Raw genomic sequence first — 26,104 nt, 5'->3', positions numbered from 1 at the left:
AGCTAGTGGAACAGGGGCAAACAGGACAGTGTATGGCACAAATCCTAAAGCAACTAACCATATAGAGGAAACAACAGCTGACAACAAGAAGGTTGTCAGACAAACAACTACAGGAAATGGAGGGGAGGGTTCAGACGATCCATTGTCGACATCTGGGGTAAATCGCAGAACAGCCATATTGTTTAAAAAGAAAACTGTTGGTTCACGGAGAGGTGGATCACACAGTTCAGGCTTAAAGCGAATGGGTGCAAGGACAAGAAAGAGTACTGATAAAGTGACCATATGTCCAGTTTGACTTCTTCCTCCTCTCCTGTTCCAGCATTTCTAGACTCGGCTACTACCGTAACCAATGTGTTCACCATGACAGCAGCGTCTCTAGTGTCAGCCGTCAAAGATCGACCAGGTGAGATACTTTTAACATTCTAATCTTATTAGTATAACTGTGTAATATTATAGTTTCATGTCTAGTGTCAGCATGTCAAAGGTTGACAAAGTGAGGTACATGCATGTGTCTGTTAAAATTGTATTTTATAATGTTAGTGCTAGCACTTGAGTGAGCCTCCACTAGCTGGAATAAATAGAGACTTATTGTATTTCTACATAAAAATATCAAAGTTTTAATTTTCTAATTTATTGCTTGCTTAAGTTTTATAACATTCAAATTCTTCTTATATTGACTTGGTTTGCACATGATGTTTACTTTGCCCAGATAATACAGTATTATAAAGATAGATGTCAAAGTATTTGAGTGAAACTGTTGTTTGATGAATTATGTAAAATGGGACAGAATGTTTCTTTTTTAACACCACAGCAAACAATGTTGATGTTGATGTTTTGAACTGAAACAGACTTTAAATGAAAACTTTCAGTATTATTGAAAATGTGAAGGTTTATTGTAGTCTGGAACACATCAGTTTCTTTTATCCACAGTGTTAAAATATGTGCATTTACACATAAAACAATGTGTTAACAAGGACACTGATATTTCTGTACATGTCCTGATGTTAGCAGTTGGAGATCATTTAAGTTATCATTTGATTTTAATTTTTTTGAAAAATACTAGCTTGTTATTTTTACATAAATAATAAGTATCTAAGCATCGTAACATTCATTTTCCTTAGAAGTGTTGTTTCTTTCTTTGATACTAATGGTCAAAGACAAGAATATGATACACTGGTGTCAGTTGATTTCACTGACAGCAAACATATAATGATACTATGTTCTGACTAAATAAACACTTTTCAATGTGTTTGAAGAGTTTCTAACAGTGAAACTTTCTTAGCTCTTTAATATCTTAATAAAATAATGTTTGTGTTGCCATGTGTAAATACAGATGTCCCATACAATAACACAACTCATGTCTTTTATTAAATTTCAAGTAGTTTTATTGAGAGTTGTGAGCATGTTTCTGCTTTCATTTCTGAAGCTAAACGACGAAGCCGATCTGCAAGTCAGACTGTTGAGCCAGCATCGCCAAAGCAGAAACCAGCAGCTGCTCCTCTGACATCACTGGGGGCATTCCCTTCATCTCCATTGCCCCAGACAGACAGCTTTAAGATATACAGATCAACTTATCGTAAGTGTTCCTCTATTAACAACTGAAAATCTTTGGGGACCTTACATTCTTCTCTGTTGTTCCAGACAGACAATTTAAAAAGCACATATTAACTTCTTATATGTTTTCTCAGTCAACTTGTGTATAATATTAGATCCTTAGATATATTTGTATCTTTTTTGACCCACAGTTGTTTAAAAAGATGTTCCAATCAACCTCTGTTAATGCTCAATATACAATCTAAGATATATACTTCAACCTCTCACAATCTTTCTCAGTTATTTCTTACAATATAAATCTTAGAAACAGAAATTTATTACAGTAAAAAATGTCATTCTTCACAAAAAACATATGATATGCATACACACATACATGACAAAAAACTAATGTAACATATAGACATTGACAGAAGCTAAGTTGATATAACTAGTGTGATATATGTTAGAAGATGCTATTGTGATATGCATGATATAAGAAAATAAGAAACTAGGATGACATACATGTCAGAAGTTGTTAGTGTGATATACATATTGTAAAAGCTATTATTATTATTTTATTTATATATAGTAATGAAGAATGTACAGGGAGTGGACAGAAAAGTGACCCCTTGGAAATGTTGTTAATTTGTTATTTTTAATGTAAAATATATATGTAAAACTATATGCTTTTAAATGTACTCAACGAGATCTGTTCAAGTGTGATCTCAAATCCACTGGCTTTAGTAAGTACATGAACTTTTCATGGTTTTAGTTACATAAACAGGGTTGTGTAAACATAAACAGGGTTGTGTAAATATAAACAGTGTTGTGTAAACATAAACAGGGTTGTATTACTGTTGTAGTTTCTTAAATCTTCCTATTCCAACTAGCCTACTAAATAATCAAAGAAGTTTATCTGCATTAGTGGAGTCGTTGAAAGATATCTTAGAAATAAGAGATTTAATGCTATAGAATGGTCAAGTCATTCACCTGTTATCAGTCTGATTGAATATTTATGGGCTGAGTTAAAATGATTAACAAAAATTCATAAACGTAATATGGAGGATGAATTTTTTTGAAGAGCTAGTAGAAGGAAGTCAGTCAGTCAGGAGCATCTGCACGTGTCACGTAGACGTGAAGCAAGACAGGAATCCAAAGGAATAATGACTAAATGTTAACTTGTGAAACTTGTTGGTGTTACTTTGAGTTTCAGTTTTACATTCAGTTATTGTAGAGAAACTTGTTTCATCATTTAGTTCCAGTATTTACTAAAGCCAGTGTTAAAACTAGGATTTGAGATCATGTTTGAACAGATCTTGTTGAGTGCTTTCTAAACACATATAATTTTACATATTTTTTTATTATCTAGTAAATGATTAACATATTAACAACATTTGAAAGGGGTCATCCCCTGTATAATCAGTGTATTTTTAACATGTAGTAGTATTGTAATATGTTCAGTTTATGTTTTAATGCTGTTGTATTGGAGATTGCTTTACAACATAGACTACAAAAGTTGTTATTTCTTGAATTCTGATACAGATTGCCTGTTTTGGTTTTAACTCATGACCATTGAGTTTTAGATACAACTATTACATGTTTAATTAATGTCAGTTTGATTATGTCAAGGATCGTGGTTATAAACTAACATCACAAAGAGTGCATGACATACAATACCAAGTGGTCATGTATATTAATAACATTTACAAAGAGTGCATGACATATGATACCAAGTGGTCATGTATATTAATAACATTTACAAAGAGTGCATGACATATGATACCAAGTGGTCGTGTATATTAATAACATTTACAAAGAGTGCATGACATATGATACCAAGTGGTCATTATATATTAATAACATTTACAAAGAGTGCATGACATATGATACCAAGTGGTCATGTATATTAATAACATTTACAAAGAGTGCATGACATATGATACCAAGTGGTCATGTATATTAATAACATTTACAAAGAGTGCATGACATATGATACCAAGTGGTCATGTATATTAATAACATTTACAAAGAGTGCATGACATATGATACCAAGTGGTCGTATATATATTCATAACATTTACAAAGAGTGCATGACATACCAAGTGATACCAAGTGGTATCAAGTGGTGGTATATTAATAACATTTACAAAGAGTGCATGACACGATACCAAGTGGTCGTATATATTAATAACATTTACAAAGAGTGCATGACACGATACCAAGTGGTCGGTGAGTGCATGACACGATACCAAGTGGTCGTATATTAATAACATTTACAAAGAGTGCATGACATGTGATATCAAGTGGTCGGTGTATATTAATAACATTTACAAAGAGTGCATGACATATGATACCAAGTGGTCGTATATATTAATAACATTTACAAAGAGTGCATGACATATGATACCAAGTGGTCGTGTATATTAATAACATTTACAAAGAGTGCATGACATATGATATCAAGTGGTCGGTGTATATTAATAACATTTACAAAGAGTGCATGACATATGATACCAAGTGGTCGTGTATATTAATAACATTTACAAAGAGTGCATGACATATGATACCAAGTGGTCGTGTATATTAATAACATTTACAAAGAGTGCATGACATATGATATCAAGTGGTCGTGTATATTAATAACATTTACAAAGAGTGCATGACATATGATATCAAGTGGTCGTGTATATTAATAACATTTACAAAGAGTGCATGACATATGATATCAAGTGGTCGTGTATATTAATAACATTTACAAAGAGTGCATGACATATGATATCAAGTGGTCGTGTATATTAATAACATTTACAAAGAGTGCATGACATATGATACCAAGTGGTCGTGTATATTAATAACATTTACAAAGAGTGCATGACATATGATACCAAGTGGTCGTGTATATTAATAACATTTACAAAGAGTGCATGACATATGATACCAAGTGGTCGTGTATATTAATAACATTTACAAAGAGTGCATGACATATGATACCAAGTGGTCGTATATTAATAACATTTACAAAGAGTGCATGACATATGATATATTAATAACATTTACAAAGAGTGCATGACATATGATACCAAGTGGTCGTGTATATTAATAACATTTACAAAGAGTGCATGACATATGATACCAAGTGGTCGTGTATATTAATAACATTTACAAAGAGTGCATGACATATGATACCAAGTGGTCGGTATATTATTAATAACATTTACAAAGAGTGCATGACATATGATACCAAGTGGTCGTGTATATTAATAACATTTACAAAGAGTGCATGACATATGATACCAAGTGGTCGGTATATATTAATAACATTTACAAAGAGTGCATGACATATGATACCAAGTGGTCGTGTATATTAATAACATTTACAAAGAGTGCATGACATATGATATCAAGTGGTCGTGTATATATTAATAACATTTACAAAGAGTGCATGACATATGATATCAAGTGGTCGTGTATATTAATAACATTTACAAAGAGTGCATGACATATGATACCAAGTGGTGCGTGTATATTAATAACATTTACAAAGAGTGCATGACATATGATACCAAGTGGTCGTGTATATTAATAACATTTACAAAGAGTGCATGACATATGATATCAAGTGGTCGTGGTATATTAATAACATTTACAAAGAGTGCATGACATATGATACCAAGTGGTCGTGTATATTAATAACATTTACAAAGAGTGCATGACATATGATACCAAGTGGTCGTGTATATTAATAACATTTACAAAGAGTGCATGACATATGATATCAAGTGGTCGGTATATTACACAAGTATATTAATAACATTTACAAAGAGTGCATGACATATGATACCAAGTGGTCGGTGTATATTAATAACATTTACAAAGAGTGCATGACATATGATACCAAGTGGTCGTGTATATTAATAACATTTACAAAGAGTGCATGACATATGATACCAAGTGGTCGTGTATATTAATAACATTTACAAAGAGTGCATGACATATGATACCAAGTGGTCGTGTATATATTAATAACATTTACAAAGAGTGCATGACATATGATACCAAGTGGTCGTATATATTAATAACATTTACAAAGAGTGCATGACATGTGATATCAAGTGGTCGTGTATATTAATAACATTTACAAAGAGTGCATGACATATGATATCAAGTGGTCGTGTATATTAATAACATTTACAAAGAGTGCATGACATATGATACCAAGTGGTCGTGTATATTAATAACATTTACAAAGAGTGCATGACATATGATACCAAGTGGTCGGTGTATATTAATAACATTTACAAAGAGTGCATGACATATGATATCAAGTGGTCGTGTATATTAATAACATTTACAAAGAGTGCATGACATATGATACCAAGTGGTCATGTATATTAATAACATTTACAAAGAGTGCATGACATATGATATCAAGTGGTCGTGTATATTAATAACATTTACAAAGAGTGCATGACATATGATATCAAGTGGTCGTGTATATTAATAACATTTACAAAGAGTGCATGACATATGATATCAAGTGGTCGTGTATATTAATAACATTTACAAAGAGTGCATGACATAACATTGATACCAAGTGGTGCGTGGTATATTAATAACATTTACAAAGAGTCGCGTGACATATGATACCAAGTGGTCGTGTATATTAATAACATTTACAAAGAGTGCATGACATATGATACCAAGTGGTCGTGTATATTAATAACATTTACAAAGAGTGCATGACATATGATACCAAGTGGTCATATATATTAATAACATTTACAAAGAGTGCATGACATATTATACCAAGTGATCGTGTATATTAATAACATTTACAAAGAGTGCATGACATATGATATCAAGTGGTCGTGTATATTAATAACATTTACAAAGAGTGCATGACATATGATACCAAGTGGTCATGTATATTCATAACATTTTCATGGTAGGTTCTAGAACAATCACAATTTGTGAGGAACCATTTTGAAAATGGTTTCTTGCTTAAACATTATCAGAAGCCACTGGTGATAGTTTGTTGTTGTTACTTCAGAAGACCAAGGAAGTGACACAGATCATCAATCAGAGACAAGTAGTGACACAAGTGATAGTTCAAGTAGCAGTGACAGTCAGTCAGAAAGTGAAAGTGACATTGAGGAAGGGGGTGAGTCACAAGGTGCCACCACTGGTGACGATGACACCAGTACGCTTAGTGAACCAAGGAAAGGTAACTACTGCTGTTATTAGTCACAACTGAAGGATAACAATGTGGCTTCCTTCTAGTATGAATAGAAAGTTATGTTTAATTTGATGACTTAATTTTTGCCTTTTTAACTTTTACATAATGCTTACTGTTTTTATATATGAATATTTGATTTCATTAAACTACCCATACAAGATGTGAATTACTCATTATTATAAAGTCATATTTTAGTTTCATTATTTCTTACATGTATTAATTTTCAACTGGCTCCAAATTGACCTTTACGTTCAGTTCTTCCTTTACATTTTCTTACTTTAATTGTCAAAATGTAAGATAAGACATTTTTATACACTAGTTAGGTATCTTTAATAGTGAATTATACAGAAATTTTCCTCAACTAATTGCTCATGTCAAAATACTTTAAACAGAATTTACAAACTAATTTAAATGAAGGTCATTACTGATCAGTTATTCAATTCAGTGAGACTTCCAAAGTTCCCACAAATCGTGGAAAAGTTGAACAGTTATAGTGTTACACCTCGGGAAATGGTCTATCTAATGTAAACATTTCACTGATCAAAAAACGTAATTAAAATGTGTTTAATTAAATAACATTTTGTGAGTTTAAAAAGCTTGAATATTGGAATATATACTAGGGGGTCATTCAAGGCTGTTGACTGTCATGACAAATGTATGTAATGTTCTTAAAAATTCCAAAGAAATTGTTTTTGTAACTTATTCTTGATTCTGTTGATGGTAATCAGCAGGTTAAGTAACTTATTCTTGATTCTGTTGTGGTAGTCAGCAGGTTGAGTAACTTATTCTTGATTCTGTTGTGGTAGTCAGCAGGTTAAGTAACTTATTCTTGATTCTGTTGTGGTAGTCAGCAGGTTAAGTAACTTATTCTTGATTCTGTTGTGGTAGTCAGCAGGTTAAGTAACTTATTCTTAATTCTGTTGTGGTAGTCAGCAGGTTAAGTAACTTGTTCTTAATTCTGTTGTGGTAGTCAGCAGGTTAAGTAACTTGTTCTTAATTCTGTTGGTGGTATTCCGTAGGTTAACTAACTTATTCTTGATTCTCTTCATGATAATCAGCAAGTTAAGTAAGTTATTCTTGATGCTGTTGGTGGTAATCAGCAGATTAAGTTACTTACTGTTGATTGTGTATGTTAGATAACTGCTTATTATTGTTGTTCTTGGTACTTGTATGTTAGATAACTGCTTATTATTGTTGTTCTTGGTACTTGTACATTAGATAACTATTGTTGTTCTTGGTACTTGTATGTTAGATAACTGCTTATTATTGTTGTTCTTGGTACTTGTACATTAGATAACTATTGTTGTTCTTGGTACTTGTATGTTAGATAACTGCTTATTATTGTTGTTCTTGGTACTTGTACATTAGATAACTATTGTTGTTCTTGGTACTTGTACATTAGATAACTGCTTATTATTGTTGTTCTTGGTACTTGTGCATTAGATAACTATTGTTGTTCTTGGTACTTGTACATTAGATAACTGCTTATTATTGTTGTTCTTGGTACTTGTACATTAGATAACTGCTTATTATTGTTGTTCTTGGTACTTGTACATTAGATAACTGCTTATTATTGTTGTTCTTGGTACTTGTATGTTAGATAACTGCTTATTATTGTTGTTCTTGGTACTTGTATGTTAGATAACTGCTTATTATTGTTGTTCTTGGTACTTGTGCATTAGATAACTATTGTTGTTCTTGGTACTTGTACATTAGATAACTGCTTATTATTGTTGTTCTTGGTACTTGTACATTAGATAACTGCTTATTATTGTTGTTCTTGGTACTTGTACATTAGATAACTGCTTATTATTGTTGTTCTTGGTACTTGTATGTTAGATAACTGCTTATTATTGTTGTTCTTGGTACTTGTATGTTAGATAACTGCTTATTATTGTTGTTCTTGGTACTTGTATGTTAGATAACTGCTTATTATTGTTGTTCTTGGAACTTGTATGTTAGATAACTGCTTATTATTGTTGTTCTTGGAACTTGTATGTTAGATAACTGCTTGTTATTGTTATTCTTGGTACTTATATCGTTAGATAACTGCTTGTTATTGTTATTCTTGGTACATGTATGTTAGATAACTGCATATTATTGTTGTTCTTGGTACTTGTATATTAGAAAACTGCTTATTATTGTTGTTCTTGGTACTTGTACATTAGATAACTGCTTGTTATTGTTATTCTTGGTACTTGTATGTTAGATAACTGCTTATTATTGTTGTTCTTGGTACTTGTACGTTAGATAACTGCTTGTTATTGTTATTCTTGGTACATGTATGTTAGATAATTGCTTATTATTGTTGTTCTTGGTACTTGTACATTAGGTAACTGCTTATTATTGTTGTTCTTGGTACTTGTACATTAGATAACTGCTTATTATTGTTGTTCTTGGTACTTGTACATTAGATAACTGCTTATTATTGTTGTTCTTGGTACTTGTACATTAGATAACTGCTTATTATTGTTGTTCTTGGTACTTGTATGTTAGATAACTGCTTATTATTGTTGTTCTTGGTACTTGTGCATTAGATAACTATTGTTGTTCTTGGTACTTGTACATTAGATAACTGCTTATTATTGTTGTTCTTGGTACTTGTACATTAGATAACTGCTTATTATTGTTGTTCTTGGTACTTGTACATTAGATAACTGCTTATTATTGTTGTTCTTGGTACTTGTATGTTAGATAACTGCTTATTATTGTTGTTCTTGGTACTTGTATGTTAGATAACTGCTTATTATTGTTGTTCTTGGTACTTGTATGTTAGATAACTGCTTATTATTGTTGTTCTTGGAACTTGTATGTTAGATAACTGCTTATTATTGTTGTTCTTGGAACTTGTATGTTAGATAACTGCTTGTTATTGTTATTCTTGGTACTTATACGTTAGATAACTGCTTGTTATTGTTATTCTTGGTACATGTATGTTAGATAACTGCATATTATTGTTGTTCTTGGTACTTGTATATTAGAAAACTGCTTATTATTGTTGTTCTTGGTACTTGTACATTAGATAACTGCTTGTTATTGTTATTCTTGGTACTTGTATGTTAGATAACTGCTTATTATTGTTGTTCTTGGTACTTGTACGTTAGATAACTGCTTGTTATTGTTATTCTTGGTACATGTATGTTAGATAATTGCTTATTATTGTTGTTCTTGGTACTTGTACATTAGGTAACTGCTTATTATTGTTGTTCTTGGTACTTGTACATTAGATAACTGCTTATTATTGTTGTTCTTGGTACTTGTACATTAGATAACTGCTTATTATTGTTGTTCTTGGTACTTGTACATTAGATAACTGCTTATTATTGTTGTTCTTGGTACTTGTACATTAGATAACTGCTTATTATTGTTGTTCTTGGTACTTGTACATTAGATAACTGCTTATTATTGTTGTTCTTGGTACTTGTACATTAGATAACTGCTTATTATTGTTGTTCTTGGTACTTGTACATTAGATAACTGCTTATTATTGTTGTTCTTGGTACTTGTACATTAGATAACTGCTTATTATTGTTGTTCTTGGTACTTGTATGTTAGATAACTGCTTATTATTGTTGTTCTTGGTACTTGTACGTTAGATAACTGCTTGTTATTGTTATTCTTGGTACTTGTATGTTAGATAACTGCTTATTATTGTTGTTCTTGGTACTTGTACATTAGGTAACTGCTTATTATTGTTGTTCTTGGTACTTGTACATTAGGTAACTGCTTATTATTGTTGTTCTTGGTACTTGTACATTAGATAACTGCTTATTATTGTTGTTCTTGGTACTTGTACATCAGATAACTGCTTATTATTGTTGTTCTTGGTACTTGTACATTAGATAACTGCATATTATTGTTGTTCTTGGTACTTGTACATTAGATAACTGCTTATTATTGTTGTTCTTGGTACTTGTACATTAGATAACTGCTTATTATTGTTCTTGGTACTTGTACATTAGATAACTGCTTATTATTGTTGTTCTTGGTACTTGTATGTTAGATAACTGCTTATTATTGTTGTTCTTGGTACTTGTATGTTAGATAACTGCTTATTATTGTTGTTCTTGGTACTTGTATGTTAGATAACTGCTTGTTATTGTTATTCTTGGTACTTGTATGTTAGATAACTGCTTATTATTGTTATTCTTGGTACTTGTATGTTAGATAACTGCTTATTGTTATTCTTGGTACTTGTATGTTAGATAATTGCTTATTATTGTTGTTCTTGGTACTTGTACATTAGATAACTGCTTATTATTGTTGTTCTTGGAACTTGTATGTTAGATAACTGCTTATTATTGTTCTTCTTGGAACTTGTATGTTAGATACCTGCTTATTATTGTTGTTATTGATACTTGTAAGTATGTTAGGTAACTGCTTATTGTTATTCTTGGAAGTTGTATGTAAGATAACTGCTTATTGTTGTTCTTGGTACTTGTGAGTATGCTAGATAACTGGTTATTATTGTTGTTGCTATTTGTGGATGTTGGATAGCTGGTTATCATCATTGTTCTTGTTATTTATGCATATTGGATAACTGGTTATTATCATTCTTGTTATTTGTGAGTGTTGGATAACTGGTTATTATCGTTGTTCTTATTTGAGATTGTTGGATAACTGGTTGATATTGTTCTTGTTATTTGTGAGTATTGTATAACTGGTTATTGTCGTTGTTGTTATTTGTGAGTGTTGGATAAATGGTTATTATCGTTGTTCTCGTTATTTGCAAGTGTTGGATAAGTGGTTATTATTGTTGTTATTTGTGTGTGTTGGAGAACTGGTTATTATCGTTTTTGTTATTTGTGAGTGTTGGATAACTGCTTATTATTGTTGTTGTTATTTGTGAGTGTTGGATAACTGGTTATTATTGTTGCTGTTATTTGTGAGTGTTGGATAACTGGTTATTATTGTTGCTGTTATTTGTGAGTGTTGGATAAGTGGTTATTATTTTCTTGTTATTTGTGAGTGTTGGATAACTGGTTATTATTGTTTTTGTTATTTGTGAGTGTTGGATAAGTGGTTATTATTATTGTTCTTGTTATTTGTGAGTGTTGGATAAGTGGTTATTATTATTGTTCTTGTTATTTGTGAGTGTTGGATAAGTGGTTATTATTATTGTTCTTGTTATTTGTGAGTGTTGGATAACTAGTTATTATCGTTGTTTTTGTTATTTGTGAGTGTTGGATAACTGGTTATTATTGTTTTTATTTTTGAGTGTTGGATAAGTGGTTATTATTATTGTTCTTGTTATTTGTGAGTGTTGGATAAGTGGTTATTATTATTGTTCTTGTTATTTGTGAGTGTTGGATAAGTGGTTATTATTATTTTTCTTGTTATTTGTGAGTGTTGGATAACTGGTTATTATCGTTGTTGTTATTTGTAAGTGTTGGATAACTGGTTATTGTTGTTCTTGTTGTTTGTGAGTGTTAGATAACTGGTTATTATTATTGTTCTTATTTGTGAGTGTTGGATAACTGGTTATTATTGTTGTTCTTATTTGTGAGTGTTGGATAACTGGTTATTATTGTTGTTTTTGTTATTTGTGAGTGTTGGATAAGTGGTTATTATTATTTTTCTTGTTATTTGTGAGTGTTGGATAACTGGTTATTGTCGTTGTTGTTATTTGTAAGTGTTGGATAACTGGTTATTGTTGTTCTTGTTGTTTGTGAGTGTTAGATAACTGGTTATTATTATTGTTCTTATTTGTGAGTGTTGGATAACTGGTTATTATTGTTGTTCTTATTTGTGAGTGTTGGATAACTGGTTATTATTGTTGTTTTTGTTATTTGTGAGTGTTAGATAACCGGTTATTATTATTGTTCTTATTTGTGAGTGTTGGATAACTTGTTATTATTGTTGTTCTTGTTATTTGTGACTGTTGGATAACTGGTTATTTTTGCTGATTTTTTGATGAACCTTGTGACAACTTTAAACCTTGTTAATATTGTTCTTCTGACAAGTCAATATCTTGGATAGAAGGTGAAAATAAGACCAGTGTATTTCATGTTCTGATCTGAACTATTATTATTATTATGTTTAGCTGTTAATAAAACATTTAATTTTGTTGTATGTTCAGGTTAGTATAGATTGCAAAAGTACCTTTATATGTGGGTAAGTCATATTAATTTGTATGTTATATGTGTAATTTGGGAAATATTCTAAAAGTTACTTTATATGTGGGTAAGTCATAATAGTTTGTATGTTATATGTGTAATTTGGGAAATATTCTAAGTTACTTTATATGTCGGTAAGTCATTATAGTGTGTATGTTATATGTGTAATTTGGGAAATATTCTAAAAGTTACTTTATATGTGGGTAAGTCATAATAGTGTGTATGTTATATGTGTAATTTGGGAAATATTCTAAAAGTTACTTTATATGTGGGTAAGTCATTATAGTGTGTATGTTATATGTGTAATTTGGGAAATATTCTAAAAGTTACTTTATATGTGGGTAAGTCATAATAGTTTGTATGTTATATGTGTAATTTGGGAAATATTCTAAAAGTTACTTTATATGTGGGTAAGTCATAATAGTGTGTATGTTATATGTGTAATTTGGGAAATATTCTAAAGTTACTTTATATGTGGGTAAGTCATTATAGTGTGTATGTTATATGTGTAATTTGGGAAATATTCTACAAGTTACTTTATATGTGGGTAAGTCATTATAGTGTGTATGTTATATGTGTAATTTGGGAAATGTTCTAAAAGTTACTTTATATGTGGGTAAGTCATGATAGTTTGTATGTTATATGTGTAATTTGGGAAATATTCTAAAAGTTCAGGCTTAAACTTCCTGTAACAATTGTGCAATTCTAGAATATTGAAGTTACCCACTTTATCACTGGGCAACTAATTGTACTTCTCAGTTACCATGATGTATCACCTTTATTCTCAACCATTTTACTATTACTTAGTGACCTAGATGGATTACGTTTATTCTCAACCACAGCACTAGTATTTGTACTTCTTAGTGACCTAGAGGGATGGATTACGTTTATTCTCAACCACACTACTAGTATATGTACTTGTCAATGACCCAGATTGATTACATTTATTCTCAACCACATTACTATTAATTGTACTTGTCAGTGACCCAGATTAATTTCCTTTATCCTCAATAACAGTACTAGTATTTGTACTTGTTAGTAACCCAGATGGATTACCTTTATTCTCAACCACAGTACTAGTATTTGTACTTGTCAGTGACCCAGATGGATTATGTTTATTCTCAACCACAGTACTAGTATTTGTACTTGTTAGTGATCCAGATGGATTACATTTATTCTCAACCACAGTACTAGTATTTGCACTTGTTAGTGACCCAGATGGATTATTTTTATTTTCAACCACAGTACTAGTATTTGCACTTGTTAGTGATCCAGATGGATTACATTTATTCTCAACCACAGTATTTGTACTTGTCAGTGACCCAGATGGATTACCTTTATTTTCAATAACAGTTCTAGTATTTGTACTTGTTAGTGACCTAGATGGATTACCTTTATTCTCTGTCACTTGCTAGGTAACTACATTTGTTGGTAACCTGGTAGCATTATGAATCTGCAAGAATGAATCTTGAGAAATTTCTTCTGATTCCTCCAGTGAACAGTATTTTCCTTGAACTTTAATATATACCTCATATGTGTTAGTACCAGTGGTATACCTGTGATAATTGCTGTCTCTAGTATGTAATGATTTATAGTAATAAGTGCCATTATTTTTTAAATCTGTGATATACCTGTTAAAATGTAGTCTGTATTTACATAAGAACAGTAGTATTTAATAATAGGCTACCAACCGATAATACAGATGTAAGAATGAGTTTTGTTGATGGTAACGTATTTAGACAGAATGTTGATCTGTGGCTTCAGGTGTGATGTGTACTATGTAACTGAGGGTTTATATATTGTTACAAAAACACAGGTGTGATGTGTACTATGTAACTGAGGGTTTATATATTGTTACAAAACACAGGTGTGATGTGTACCATGTAACTAAGGGTTTATATATTGCTACAAAGACACAGGTGTGGCGTGTACTATGTAACTGAGGGTTTATATATTGTTACAAAGACCCAGGTGTGATGTGTACTATGTAACTGAGGGTTTATATATTGTTACAAAGACCCAGGTGTGATGTGTACTATGTAACTGAGGGTTTATATATTGTTACAAAGACACAGGTGTGATGTGTACTATGTAACTGAGGGTTTATATATTGTTACAAAGACACAGGTGTGATGTGTACTGTGTAACTGAGGGTTTATATATTGTTACAAAGACAGGTGTGATGTGTACTGTGTAACTGAGGGTTTTATATATTGTTACAAAGACACAGGTGTGGCGTGTACTATGTAACTGAGGGTTTTATATTGTTACAAAGACACAGGTGTGGTGTGTACTATGTAACTGAGGGTTTATATATTGTTACAAAGACACAGGTGTGACGTGTACTATGTAACTGAGGGTTTATATATTGTTACAAAGACACAGGTGTGACGTGTACTATGTAACTGAGGGTTTATATATTGTTACAAAGACACAGGTGTGATGTGTACTGTGTAACTGAGGGTTTATATATTGTTATAAAGACACAGGTGTGATGTGTGCCGTGTAACTGAGGGTTTATATATTGTTATAAAGACACAGGTGTGATGTGCACTGTGTAACTGAGGGTTTATATATTGTTATAAAGACACAGGTGTGATGTGTACTATGTAACTGAGGGTTTATATATTGTTACAAAGACACAGGTGTGATGTGTACTATGTAACTGAGGGTTTTTATATTGTTACAAAGACACAGGTGTGGTGTGTACTATGTAACTCAGGGTTTATATATTGTTACAAAGACACAGGTGTGATGTGTACTATGTAACTGAGGGTTTATATATTGTTACAAAGGCACAGGTGTGATGTGTACTATGTAACTGAGGGTTTTTATATTGTTACAAAGACACAGGTGTGGTGTGTGCTATGTAACTCAGGGTTTATGTATTGTTATAAAGACACAGGTGTGATGTGTACTATGTAACTGAGGGTTTATATATTGTTACAAAGACACAGGTGTGATGTGTACTATGTAACTGAGGGTTTTTATATTGTTACAAAGACACAGGTGTGGTGTGTACTATGTAACTCAGGGTTTATATATTGTTACAAAGACACAGGTGTGATGTGTACTATGTAACTGAGGGTTTATATATTGTTACAAAGACACAGGTGTGATGTGTACTATGTAACTGAGGGTTTTTATATTGTTACAAAGACACAGGTGTGGTGTGTACTATGTAACTCAGGGTTTATATATTGTTACAAAGACACAGGTGTGATGTGTACTATGTAACTGAGGGTTTATATATTGTTACAAAGACACAGGTGTGATGTGTACTATGTAACTGAGGGTTTTATATATTGTTACAAAGACACAGGTGTGATGTGTACTATGTAACTGAGGGTTTTTATATTGTTACAAAGACACAGGTGTGGTGTGTACTATGTAACTCAGGGTTTATATATTGTTACAAAGACACAGGTGTGATGTGTACTATGTAACTGAGGGTTTATATATTGTTACAAAGACACAGGTGTGATGTGTACTGTGTAACTGAGGGTTTATATATTGTTACAAAGACACAGGTATGATGTGTACTATGTAACTGAGGGTTTATATATTGTTACAAAGACACAGGTGTGATGTGTACTGTGTAACTGAGGGTTTTTACTATAAAGACAGAATGGAAAGATGAAATGCGATAGAAATGATGTCAGCAGGAAGCAGGAAAGAAGCGTATGAGAAGTAAATAGACTTCCACATAAATAGCTGGTGTTTCAGGAGCTGTTATCATGATTTAGTGAGAGATTGTTTGGCTTGATAGTTTCTGTTTCTCTTTTAGAGTTTGGTTGACACCAGAGTAGAATTTCATCACAAAGTATTTGTGACTCATTTCATATTAATTTGTTAAACTGTATATCTGGAATGATGATATGTTAAAGTGGATGTGACATTTTGTGCTTTGCATATCATTTGTAAGGACCTTAATGTTTGCCCTGTTTCTCTCCACTTTCATAATGGATACTATGGATATCTTCATCGTGTTCCTTTGGTAAGGATTTTGTCTGATAAGGAAGTAAGTTTTTAATCTTATGTGAAAGTTTGAATACAGTTTTACATCAGTGCTTGAGTTATTAAATAGGCTGGTGATTTCTCTACCAACATCTGGCATGAAAGGGAATGAAACTCTTCTCGTATGTCAACCAAAGTTTAGAAACTGTGGAAATCATCAAACCAGGCAATCTCTGACTGAACCATGATAATGAAAATGGGAACATAAGCCATATTTGGCAAGTTGTATTCACTTGACTAGACTTGACATTTACATGTATTCTGGTACCTGCCAACATCATTTCTGTCATGTTTCATTCCTTTGGTTTTGTAACTATATAGTAACTCTATATTGCTCAGTAAAGATCACTCCAGAAGACATAGATTAATATTCTGTTGTAACAGACAGTATGTTCCACTATCAATAACGTTTAATGTTTATATCATTTTTTGTGTACCTATTATTATATTAATGTAATTTGTTACTTACTCAAATAAATGACAGTAGTTTGTACCACTGTTTTTAAAATCTTCATCTTTAAAATCTGTGGTCCATATTTATGTAATAATAAAGTTATATAGTACTGCTGTTTCCTTAATCTATGATGTACCTATTGTAACTGTGGTGAATACTTATAATATTATGTAGTACCTCTGTTTCCTTAATCTATGATATACCTATTGTAACTGGTCCATATTTATATTATAATAATATTATGTAGAACCACTGTTTCCTTAATCTGTGGTATGCCTGGCATTTTGTATGGCTGTTTTTAAAACTGTTTTTCATATTTTTATAATAATGATTCCATTAAATTAGTATCATTATTTTCAGGGATTACTGTGTAACTAAAATCTAGAAAGTGTGTGTTTTCTGTTCAGGTGGTCTGTCCAGGCTTTCTCACAATGATGGGCAACCTTTGATTTCTCTCCAGCCACTAGACTTGGTGTGGGCAAAGTGTCGAGGTTATCCTTGGTACCCTGCTCTTGTAAGTCACTTTCATGTACATCTGTTTAGACATTAGACACTTGAGCTACGAGGAAGTGGTGGAGTTTTTAATTTGTAACAAAGTTGTTTGGTTGGACTTCCACCGTGTTAACTGTTGAGATAAACTGTGACAAAGAATTTATCTATATGTTTGTATTTACCCTTGAATGCATTTCAGTCTAAAATATTATACAGATACTTTCTGTTTAACTCAGGATAATAAGATTTATTGTTTGACTAATATCTGAAAACAGTGTGACCTGCAAGGTAGCATCTGATATAAAATTATTTCTGTGAGCAGGGTTTGAGAAAAAAATATGTATTGCTAATGACCAAGTGACACTGTATCTTTATAGTTCAATCTGAGAAAGCATGGTACGTGTTTGACAGTCGATTGAAAGGGTTATATTAACCATTTGTGTAGTTTTTGAGGGATATTTTACACACTTGAATAATGTGTAAGAGAAATATTATTATCTTATTAGCTAATGACTAAGAAATACAATTACACCTATTTGGGTGTTATTTAACAGGAAACACTTTACTTATTGGCTCTTGTCTGAAAAGTAATCCTTTGTTTAACTAGAATCTGAGAGATAATAACATTTGACCAGTTTTGCTAGTGTTTGAGCAATAATATTTTGCTTGTTTTTGCTACTCTGAGAAAACATTTTACTTGTTTGACTAGGGTGCAAGAGAGAACATTTTACTTGTTTGGTTTCTCTGAGAGAGAACATTTAATTTGTTTGACTAGAGTGTTAGAGAGAACATTTTACTTGTTTGACTAAAGTCTGAGAAAGAACATTTTACTTGTTTGACAAGAGTCTGAGAGAGAACATTTTATTTGTTTATATGCAAAAACAGCTCGTTTGGGTTGAGAAAATATTTTACATAGAAGAGCGAACAACGTTTCGACCTTCGGTCATCGTCAGGTTCACAAAGAAAGAGGTAACTGACCAGAAGCCGTTTTTGCATATAAATTTCTCAACAAGTGGGTTTCTCGACATCACTGATTTTATTTGTTTGACTAGGGTGCAAGAGAGAACATTTTACTTGTTTGACTAAGATGCAAGAGAGAACATCTTACTTATTTCAATAGTGTGAGAGAGAACATTTTACTTGTTTATTTAGAGTGTGAGAGAGAACATTTTACTTGTTTGACTAGAGTCTGAGAAAGAACATTTTACTTGTTTGGTTAGAGTGTGATAGAAAACATTTAACTTGTTTGACTGGAGTGTTAGAGGGAACATCATACATGTTTGAGTAAGGTGTGAGAGAGAACATTTTACTTGTTTGGTTAGAGTTGGAGGAGGTATGGATAGTGTCAAATATTTGATGTTTGTTATATTGATGATAAATAAATTGCAGCTATTTTAATGTTCTTGAGATGAATCTTTGTCCATTATCATTAGAGATATATTTTCAGATAGTATTTAAACAGGGTGACTAAAATAAGGCTATAACACATCTTTTGTAGATCATTAATCCAGATATGCCCAAATCTGGATTTTTTCATAATGGAGTGCCTATCCCAGTGCCTCCAGATGATGTCCTTGCCCTTCGGTCAAATCAAGAACAACCTGTTTATCTTGTTTTATTTTTTGATGCCAAAAGAACGTGGTAAGTTGTAACTTATCAAACTTCAACTACTAACAAAGTGTGCTCATAGATAAAAGAACGTGGCAAGTTGTAACTTATCAAACTTCAACTACTAACAAAGTGTGCTCATAGATAAAAGAACGTGGTAAGTTGTAACTTATCAAACTTCAACTACTAACAAAGTGTGCTCATAGATAAAAGAACGTGGCAAGTTGTAACTTATCAAACTTCAACTACTAACAAAGTGTGCTCCTAGATAAAAGAGCGTGTCAAGTTGTAACTTATCAAACTTCAACTAGTAACAAAGTGTGCTCATAGATAAAAGAACGTGGCAAGTTGTAACTTATCAAACTTCAACCACTAACAAAGTGTGCTCATAGATAAAAGAACATGGTAAGTTGTAACTTATCAAACTTCAACCACTAACAAAGTGTGCTCGTAGATAAAAGAATGTGGTAAGTTGTAACTTATCAAACTTCAACCACTAACAAAGTGTGCTCGTAGATAAAAGAACATGGTAAGTTGTAACTTATCAAACTTCAACTACTAACAAAGTGTGCTTATAGATAAAAGAATGTGGCAAGTTGTAACTTATCAAACTTCAACCACTAACAAAGTGTGCTTATAGATAAAAGAATGTGGCAAGTTGTAACTTATCAAACTTCAACCACTAACAAAGTGTGCTCATAGATAAAAGAACGTGGTAAGTTGTAACTTATCAGACTTCAACCACTAACAAAGTGTGCTCATAGATAAAAGAACGTGGTAAGTTGTAACTTATCAGACTTCAACCACTAACAAAGTGTGCTCGTAGATAAAAGAACGTGGTAAGTTGTAACTTATCAGACTTCAACCACTAACAAAGTGTGCTCGTAGATAAAAGAATGTGGCAAGTTTTAACTTATCAGACTTCAACCACTAACAAAGTGTGCTCATAGATAAAAGAGCATGGTAAGTTGTAACTTATCAAACTTCAACTACTAAAAAATGTGCTAATAGATGAAATAATTTGGTAAGCTGTAACTTACAAAAGTTCAACTACTAACAAAGTGTGCTCACAGATAAAAGAATGTGGTAAGTGTAACTTATCAAACTTCAACTACTAACAAAGTGTGCTCACAGATAAAAGAATGTGGTAAGTGTAACTTATCAAACTTCAACTACTAACAAAGTGTGCTTATAGATAAAAGAATGTGGTAAGTTGTAACTTATCAAACTTCAACTACTAGAGTGATAAGTTTGTGTAGATTTCTGTCAGGTTTAGTTTGTACTTACTAGAGTTCTATTACTATAAGGAGGAGTTGTTGACTGATTTTTGTAGTATTGACTGACTTCTCTACTGTTGTATAGTTATTGACTGACTTCTCTACTGTTGTCTAGTTATTGACTGACTTCTCTACTGTTGTCTAGTTATTGACTGAATTCTCTGCTGTTGCATAATTATTGACTGACTTCTACTTCCATCTACTTATTTACTAACTTCTACTACTATTCAGTTATTGACTGACTTCTCTACTGTTGTATAATTAGTGACTGACTTCTCTACTGTTGTACAATTAGTGACTGACTTTTACTACTATGTAGTTATTGACTGACTTCTCTACTGTTGCATAATTATTGACTGATTTCTACTGCTGCCTAGTTATTGACTGACTTCTCTAATGTTGTATAATTATTGACTGACTTTAGTACTGTATAGTTGCTGTTGTTTGATATATCTACCACTATCTATTAATTTTAAGGGCCTTTTATAAAACTATCAGATTTAAGAGTAGAAATAATTTTGTCGTTTAATTAATTTAGGCAGTGGTTACCTCGCAATAAACTGGAGCCTCTTGGAGTTGACTCGACACTAGACAAAGCAAAACTAGTCGAGTCTCGAAAACCCACCGAGCGAAAAGCTGTGAAAAAAGCATTTGAAAAAGCAATCCTCCATCGATGTCGTGTTACGGGTGAGTCAACAGGGTTATCTGGAGAGTCTAGTAATGATGAGTGATTGGAATCGCTTGATTTGGAAACTGTGAGATACATTTCTCTTATTGACAAGAATGGAAGTGATATTCATGACATTACCATTAAAGTATTTCTGTGTAAATATAACCTGTACAGTAGAGCCACACGGTACTTTCTAATTGTACACAAGACTTTACTACATTCAGAGGAATTCTACAGTTTTTATCCAGTTTTAAAGTCAATACAAAATGTAATTTAAGAATAAATATTTAAGTCAGAACCATCTTTTTTATGTTCATATATTCTGGTGTATGATCTGATGTGTTGTGAAGAATATCTGGTGTCTTTTAATGAAAATGTTTACCTGTTATATTTTTAAAGAATTGCTCGAAGTGAATAATCATTATTATTATCTTATAATTGTGTGTTTGGTGTCTAGTGAATGAAGAGGTTGTGTAAAATTGATGATTTAACATAAAAATGATTTGTATGGTCACTTTTAATGAAATATATATTTTGTGTCAAACTAGTTACAAAGAAGAAAAGTCATTGAGGTTGTTGTCAAACCAAGACATTAAAATGTGATACTGATGTATTTTTTCTGGAATGTCTGAGAATGAGAAACATTTTACACAGTTGTTTATTGAATTACTAGGAGGTCAAGTTATCATGGTTTCCTATTTTGTTATTCAACTAATTTTTCTACTAGTACTGTAGGGCATTTATAAAATAATGCAGTAACCAGATAGATGTTGAACATTATATTACACTTTTAGTTCATCTGACAATATGTTAAAGATACTTTTTTCATCTGTTACAACTTCATATTCATTGTTGTATGTATACAGTTTCTGGTGGTTGTTTTTAAAACAAGTTTTCGTTAATTATGTTTTATTTTTAATAAATGCATTTCTTAGTATTGTTACAATGCATTACTTGGTTGTATTATGAAACATTAAACATTCTCAGTGAAAACTTTATTCTGAGTGCAACTAATCTTTGTATGCTTTCATTTAATAAACTGATATGAGAAAATAAATCTCAGATTTGTTTCTGTGAGATTAGTGTTTCCAGTGCTTTTGAAATGATGTCTGAAAGTTTAACTTCATATGTTGTCATGGCTTAGTTTTTGAAAAACCAAAAAATGAAATTAAAAATAGCAAAAAATGTGGTGAAAACTGTAAGAAAACTACAGAGAGATATTTTATCAGTTATAGTGTTTTGAAGGGTTTGGCTATTGTTTTGTTACTGTAAGCATAATGGAAGTAAACACATTAAATGATTGTGAATTCAGAATAAACATTTGATAATTAACGTAAAATATAAAACTTGTTTCTGAAATCACAGTAGTTACTAAAAACTATATAATTTCATGTTTAATGAGTTAGTTAAATAAATCAGGAAGAGAAACATTCCACTTCCTGTGTCTACTAATGACACAAGTAGGCCTGTTTTATTTACAAACTCTGTTGTTTAGACTACCATTTATCATAAGTCTATGTTAAAGATTCTGGTGCATCACTCCTGTCATGGTTCATTAGGTTGATGGTGTTTGGAAAGTTTGAAGATTCTGATGCATCACTCCTGTCTTAGCTCACAAGGTTGATGGTGTTTGGAGGGTTTGAATATTTTGATGGAGTACTCCCATCTTCATTCATGAGGTTGATGATGTTTGGAAAAGTTAATAATTCTGATGAAGCACTTCTCTCTTGATTCATGAAGTTGATGATGTTTGGAGAAGTTAATAATTCTGATGAAGTACTTCTCTCTTGATTCATGAGGTTGATGATGTTTGGAGAAGTTAATGATTCTGATGAAGTACTTCTCTCTTGATTCATGAGGTTGATGATATTTGGAGAAGTTAATGATTCTGATGAAGTACTTCTCTCTTGATTCATGAGGTTGATGATGTTTGGAGAAGTTGTTGATTCTGATGAAGTACTTCTCTCTTGATTCATGAGGTTGATGATGTTTGGAGAAGTTAATGATTCTGATGAAGTACTTCTCTCTTGATTCATGAGGTTGATGATGTTTGGAGAAGTTAATGATTTTGATGGAGTACTTCTCTCTTGATTCATGAGGTTGATGATGTCAGAAAGATCTATACTAATACTGCATCCAACGTGTTGTCAAGAGTCAGATGTAACAGAGCCAATAAGTACTGTTTCTACAGTACTTTATAAAAGTGTTATTACATGGTTAAAAATTAGATTTCAGGTCATATTCAAAGAACTATGGAAATCATGGGTGAAACATCAAAATTGTATTAATTTTCATATTTAGTACAACAGAAATTCAGTGGAAGTGCTTTGGTTAAACAAATAGTTGATATTTTCAGTTCCCTTTTGCTTTAAAAACTGTTGCAGTCTTTCAGGCATTGTTTCAATATATTTTATCAAAGTGTCCATTGGAATTTTACTCCAAATGTCTAATGCACTTACATAAAGTTTCTTTGGAAGTAACTTGTCAATGTTTGACCCATGAAACCCCAGATCTCTTTAATTGGTAGAGACTGGGGCTTTTTGTGGGCCATTACATCATTTGAATGACTCCAGCAGCATCTTTGTTAGCTAAGTATTTTCTTTATAGATTGGATGAATGTTTGGGGTTATTGTGTTCTTTGTAGTAAAATAATCTACCAATAATACACAAACCACTGGGTATATTATGACACATCAGCATCTGATGGAAGTTGAACTGGTCCATTATTCCATCTATTTTGCAAATATCTCCTGTTGCCTCAGAATAAAAACATCCCCAAACCATCACACTGTCTCCCCCCATGATTCATGGTAGGCACTATGCACTGAGATAAGTATCTTTCACCTTTCTTTTGCAGAATGTACAACCTACACTTTAAACCAAACATTTCAAACTTGAACTCACCAACAGTCCAGTTTTGTACTTTTTAGCCAAATTTCAGTATTTTGACAATATTTGTAGACTGAAGTAAAGGTTTTTTTTAACTATTACACATGAAATATTTCGTTCTTGTTGAGTCTTCTTAATATTGGACACTTTTCTGTCATTTGGTAGATGCTAGTTTATCTCATGCTTCAGATCAGTGACAGTATTTCTTCTGTCCTGAAGGCTGTATAAACATAGATATTTAACATCAGTATAACTGAGTTTAGGTGTTCTACCTCTTCCTTTATTATTTTCAGATTTACCTGTCTTGGTCTCATGATCTGGATTGTACTTAGCAGTGATGTTGAGAAAACCCACTTGCAGGCTTCAACAGTTGGAACTTCTGTAAAGAGGAATATAACATCGAAACATGCCATTAAGGCTTTATGTTTGAGTTGATTAAGATTACACTTGAAATTAAAAGAGTCTTTGATGAATGAGCTGGCTGATGTTACAGATAGCCTTAGAACTCTATATCCGAGATCGTAACCCATCTATAGACATTCCCAGCAACCAATTAGTAACCCTCGTAGAATTTACCACGATAAAGACAAACTTCATGTTCAACAACCACAACTATATACAAAGAAGTGGCCTAAGTTCAAGCCAATATTTTTATGACACAAGTTGAAACACAAGCAATTAACACAGCATTACATCCACCACTATACTGGTACAGATATGTAGATGACACGGTTGCGGTATTCTGATTTACAGAACACATACTTAATTTTTCAATCACTTTAACTCTATACATCCCAACATTAACTTCACATGTGAACAGGAAGAAAGCAATCAAATATCATTTCTTAACATCAAAATTACAAGAACTGACACACAATTCAAAACAGAAATCCACCGAAAAATCACCCATACTGGACTATACATTCCTTGGGACTCAGCACATGAAACAAAACAAAAACTCAACATACTTAGAAACCAAATAAACACAGCCATAAAACTATGCTCACCAGATAAAATTAACGATGAATTAGACAAAATAAAACAATACTTCATCAACATCAATAAGTTTCCTTCACAAACCGTAGAAAACATTATACGCACACACCTAGACAGAAAGCAAAATCAACCAACTAAAGTAAATATATCTCACGAATCACAAAATCACGAAACCATATACTGCTGTATACCATATATTCCTGACATCAGCAAACAAATAACCAACATTTGGCAAAAATTAGTAACAAAATATGACATTCCAGTTAATACCAAATTTATTCAAAAACCAGGCACAAAACAGAGGTCTATACTATGTAAAAACTACACTGACAAACACCACACCAACAGTATTTATAAAATACAATGTGATAACTGTCATAACTTCTGTATTGGAGAAACAAGTAGAAAAATGGAAACCAGATTCAAAGAACATAAAAAGTCACCTTCACACGTTTTCGAACACTGCAAGTCAAATAAACACAACATAACCATAGAAAACACTCAAATACTAAATAAAGAAACAAACATAAACAAACGCAAAATTAAAGAAGCCTTACTTATACAACAACTTAAACCCAAAATAAACCAATATAAAGGAACGCCTTTATACCTATATTAATACAATAAAATAAATAATATAAAATTATATATTCAAACATCTAACATCGCCCTCTACATTCTGACACTCAGTTACACAACCCCTTTCAAAGATGTGGTCAGCTTCCGGTCAGTTACCTCTTTCTTTCTTTTGTGAATCTGACGATGACCGAGGAAGGTCAAAACGTTGTTCGCTCCTCTACTTCTATATGTAAAAAT

General features: G+C 32.0%; 1 protein-coding gene across 4 annotated transcripts; it reads left to right on the top strand.

Moving 5' to 3' along the window:
• Positions 1–24,765, top strand: LOC143256418 (uncharacterized). Of its 4 annotated transcripts, none has more exons than XM_076513636.1 (7): positions 1–403; positions 1,427–1,576; positions 6,584–6,757; positions 17,764–17,870; positions 19,347–19,489; positions 21,272–21,420; positions 24,586–24,765. In XM_076513636.1, the coding sequence occupies exons 1-7, from the start codon at positions 283–285 to the stop codon at positions 24,606–24,608; spliced, it is 867 nt and encodes a 288-aa protein (XP_076369751.1). In that variant the 5' UTR covers positions 1–282; the 3' UTR covers positions 24,609–24,765. The 4 variants fall into 4 exon arrangements, with proteins under 4 accessions (XP_076369751.1, XP_076369748.1, XP_076369750.1 ...); XM_076513635.1 differs by having other exon boundaries at positions 156–403; positions 17,746–17,870; XM_076513633.1 differs by lacking the exon at positions 24,586–24,765 and having other exon boundaries at positions 155–403; positions 17,746–17,870; positions 21,272–21,611.
• The last annotated feature ends 1,339 nt before the right edge of the window (positions 24,766–26,104 follow it).

This window comes from Tachypleus tridentatus, chromosome 7 (genome assembly GCF_004210375.1).
Source record: "Tachypleus tridentatus isolate NWPU-2018 chromosome 7, ASM421037v1, whole genome shotgun sequence".
Lineage (NCBI taxonomy): Eukaryota > Metazoa > Arthropoda > Merostomata > Xiphosura > Limulidae > Tachypleus > Tachypleus tridentatus.
This window is presented reverse-complemented; position numbering and strand designations above follow the sequence as displayed.

Coding starts and splice junctions, on each gene's coding strand:
- LOC143256418 (XM_076513633.1), top strand. CDS start 283: ATGTCCAGTTTGACTTCTTCCTCCTCTCCTGTTCCAGCATTTCTAGAC. Junction 404..1,426: donor AGCCGTCAAAGATCGACCAG/GTGAGATACTTT, acceptor TCATTTCTGAAG/CTAAACGACGAAGCCGATCT. Junction 19,490..21,271: donor TTTGATGCCAAAAGAACGTG/GTAAGTTGTAAC, acceptor TAATTAATTTAG/GCAGTGGTTACCTCGCAATA.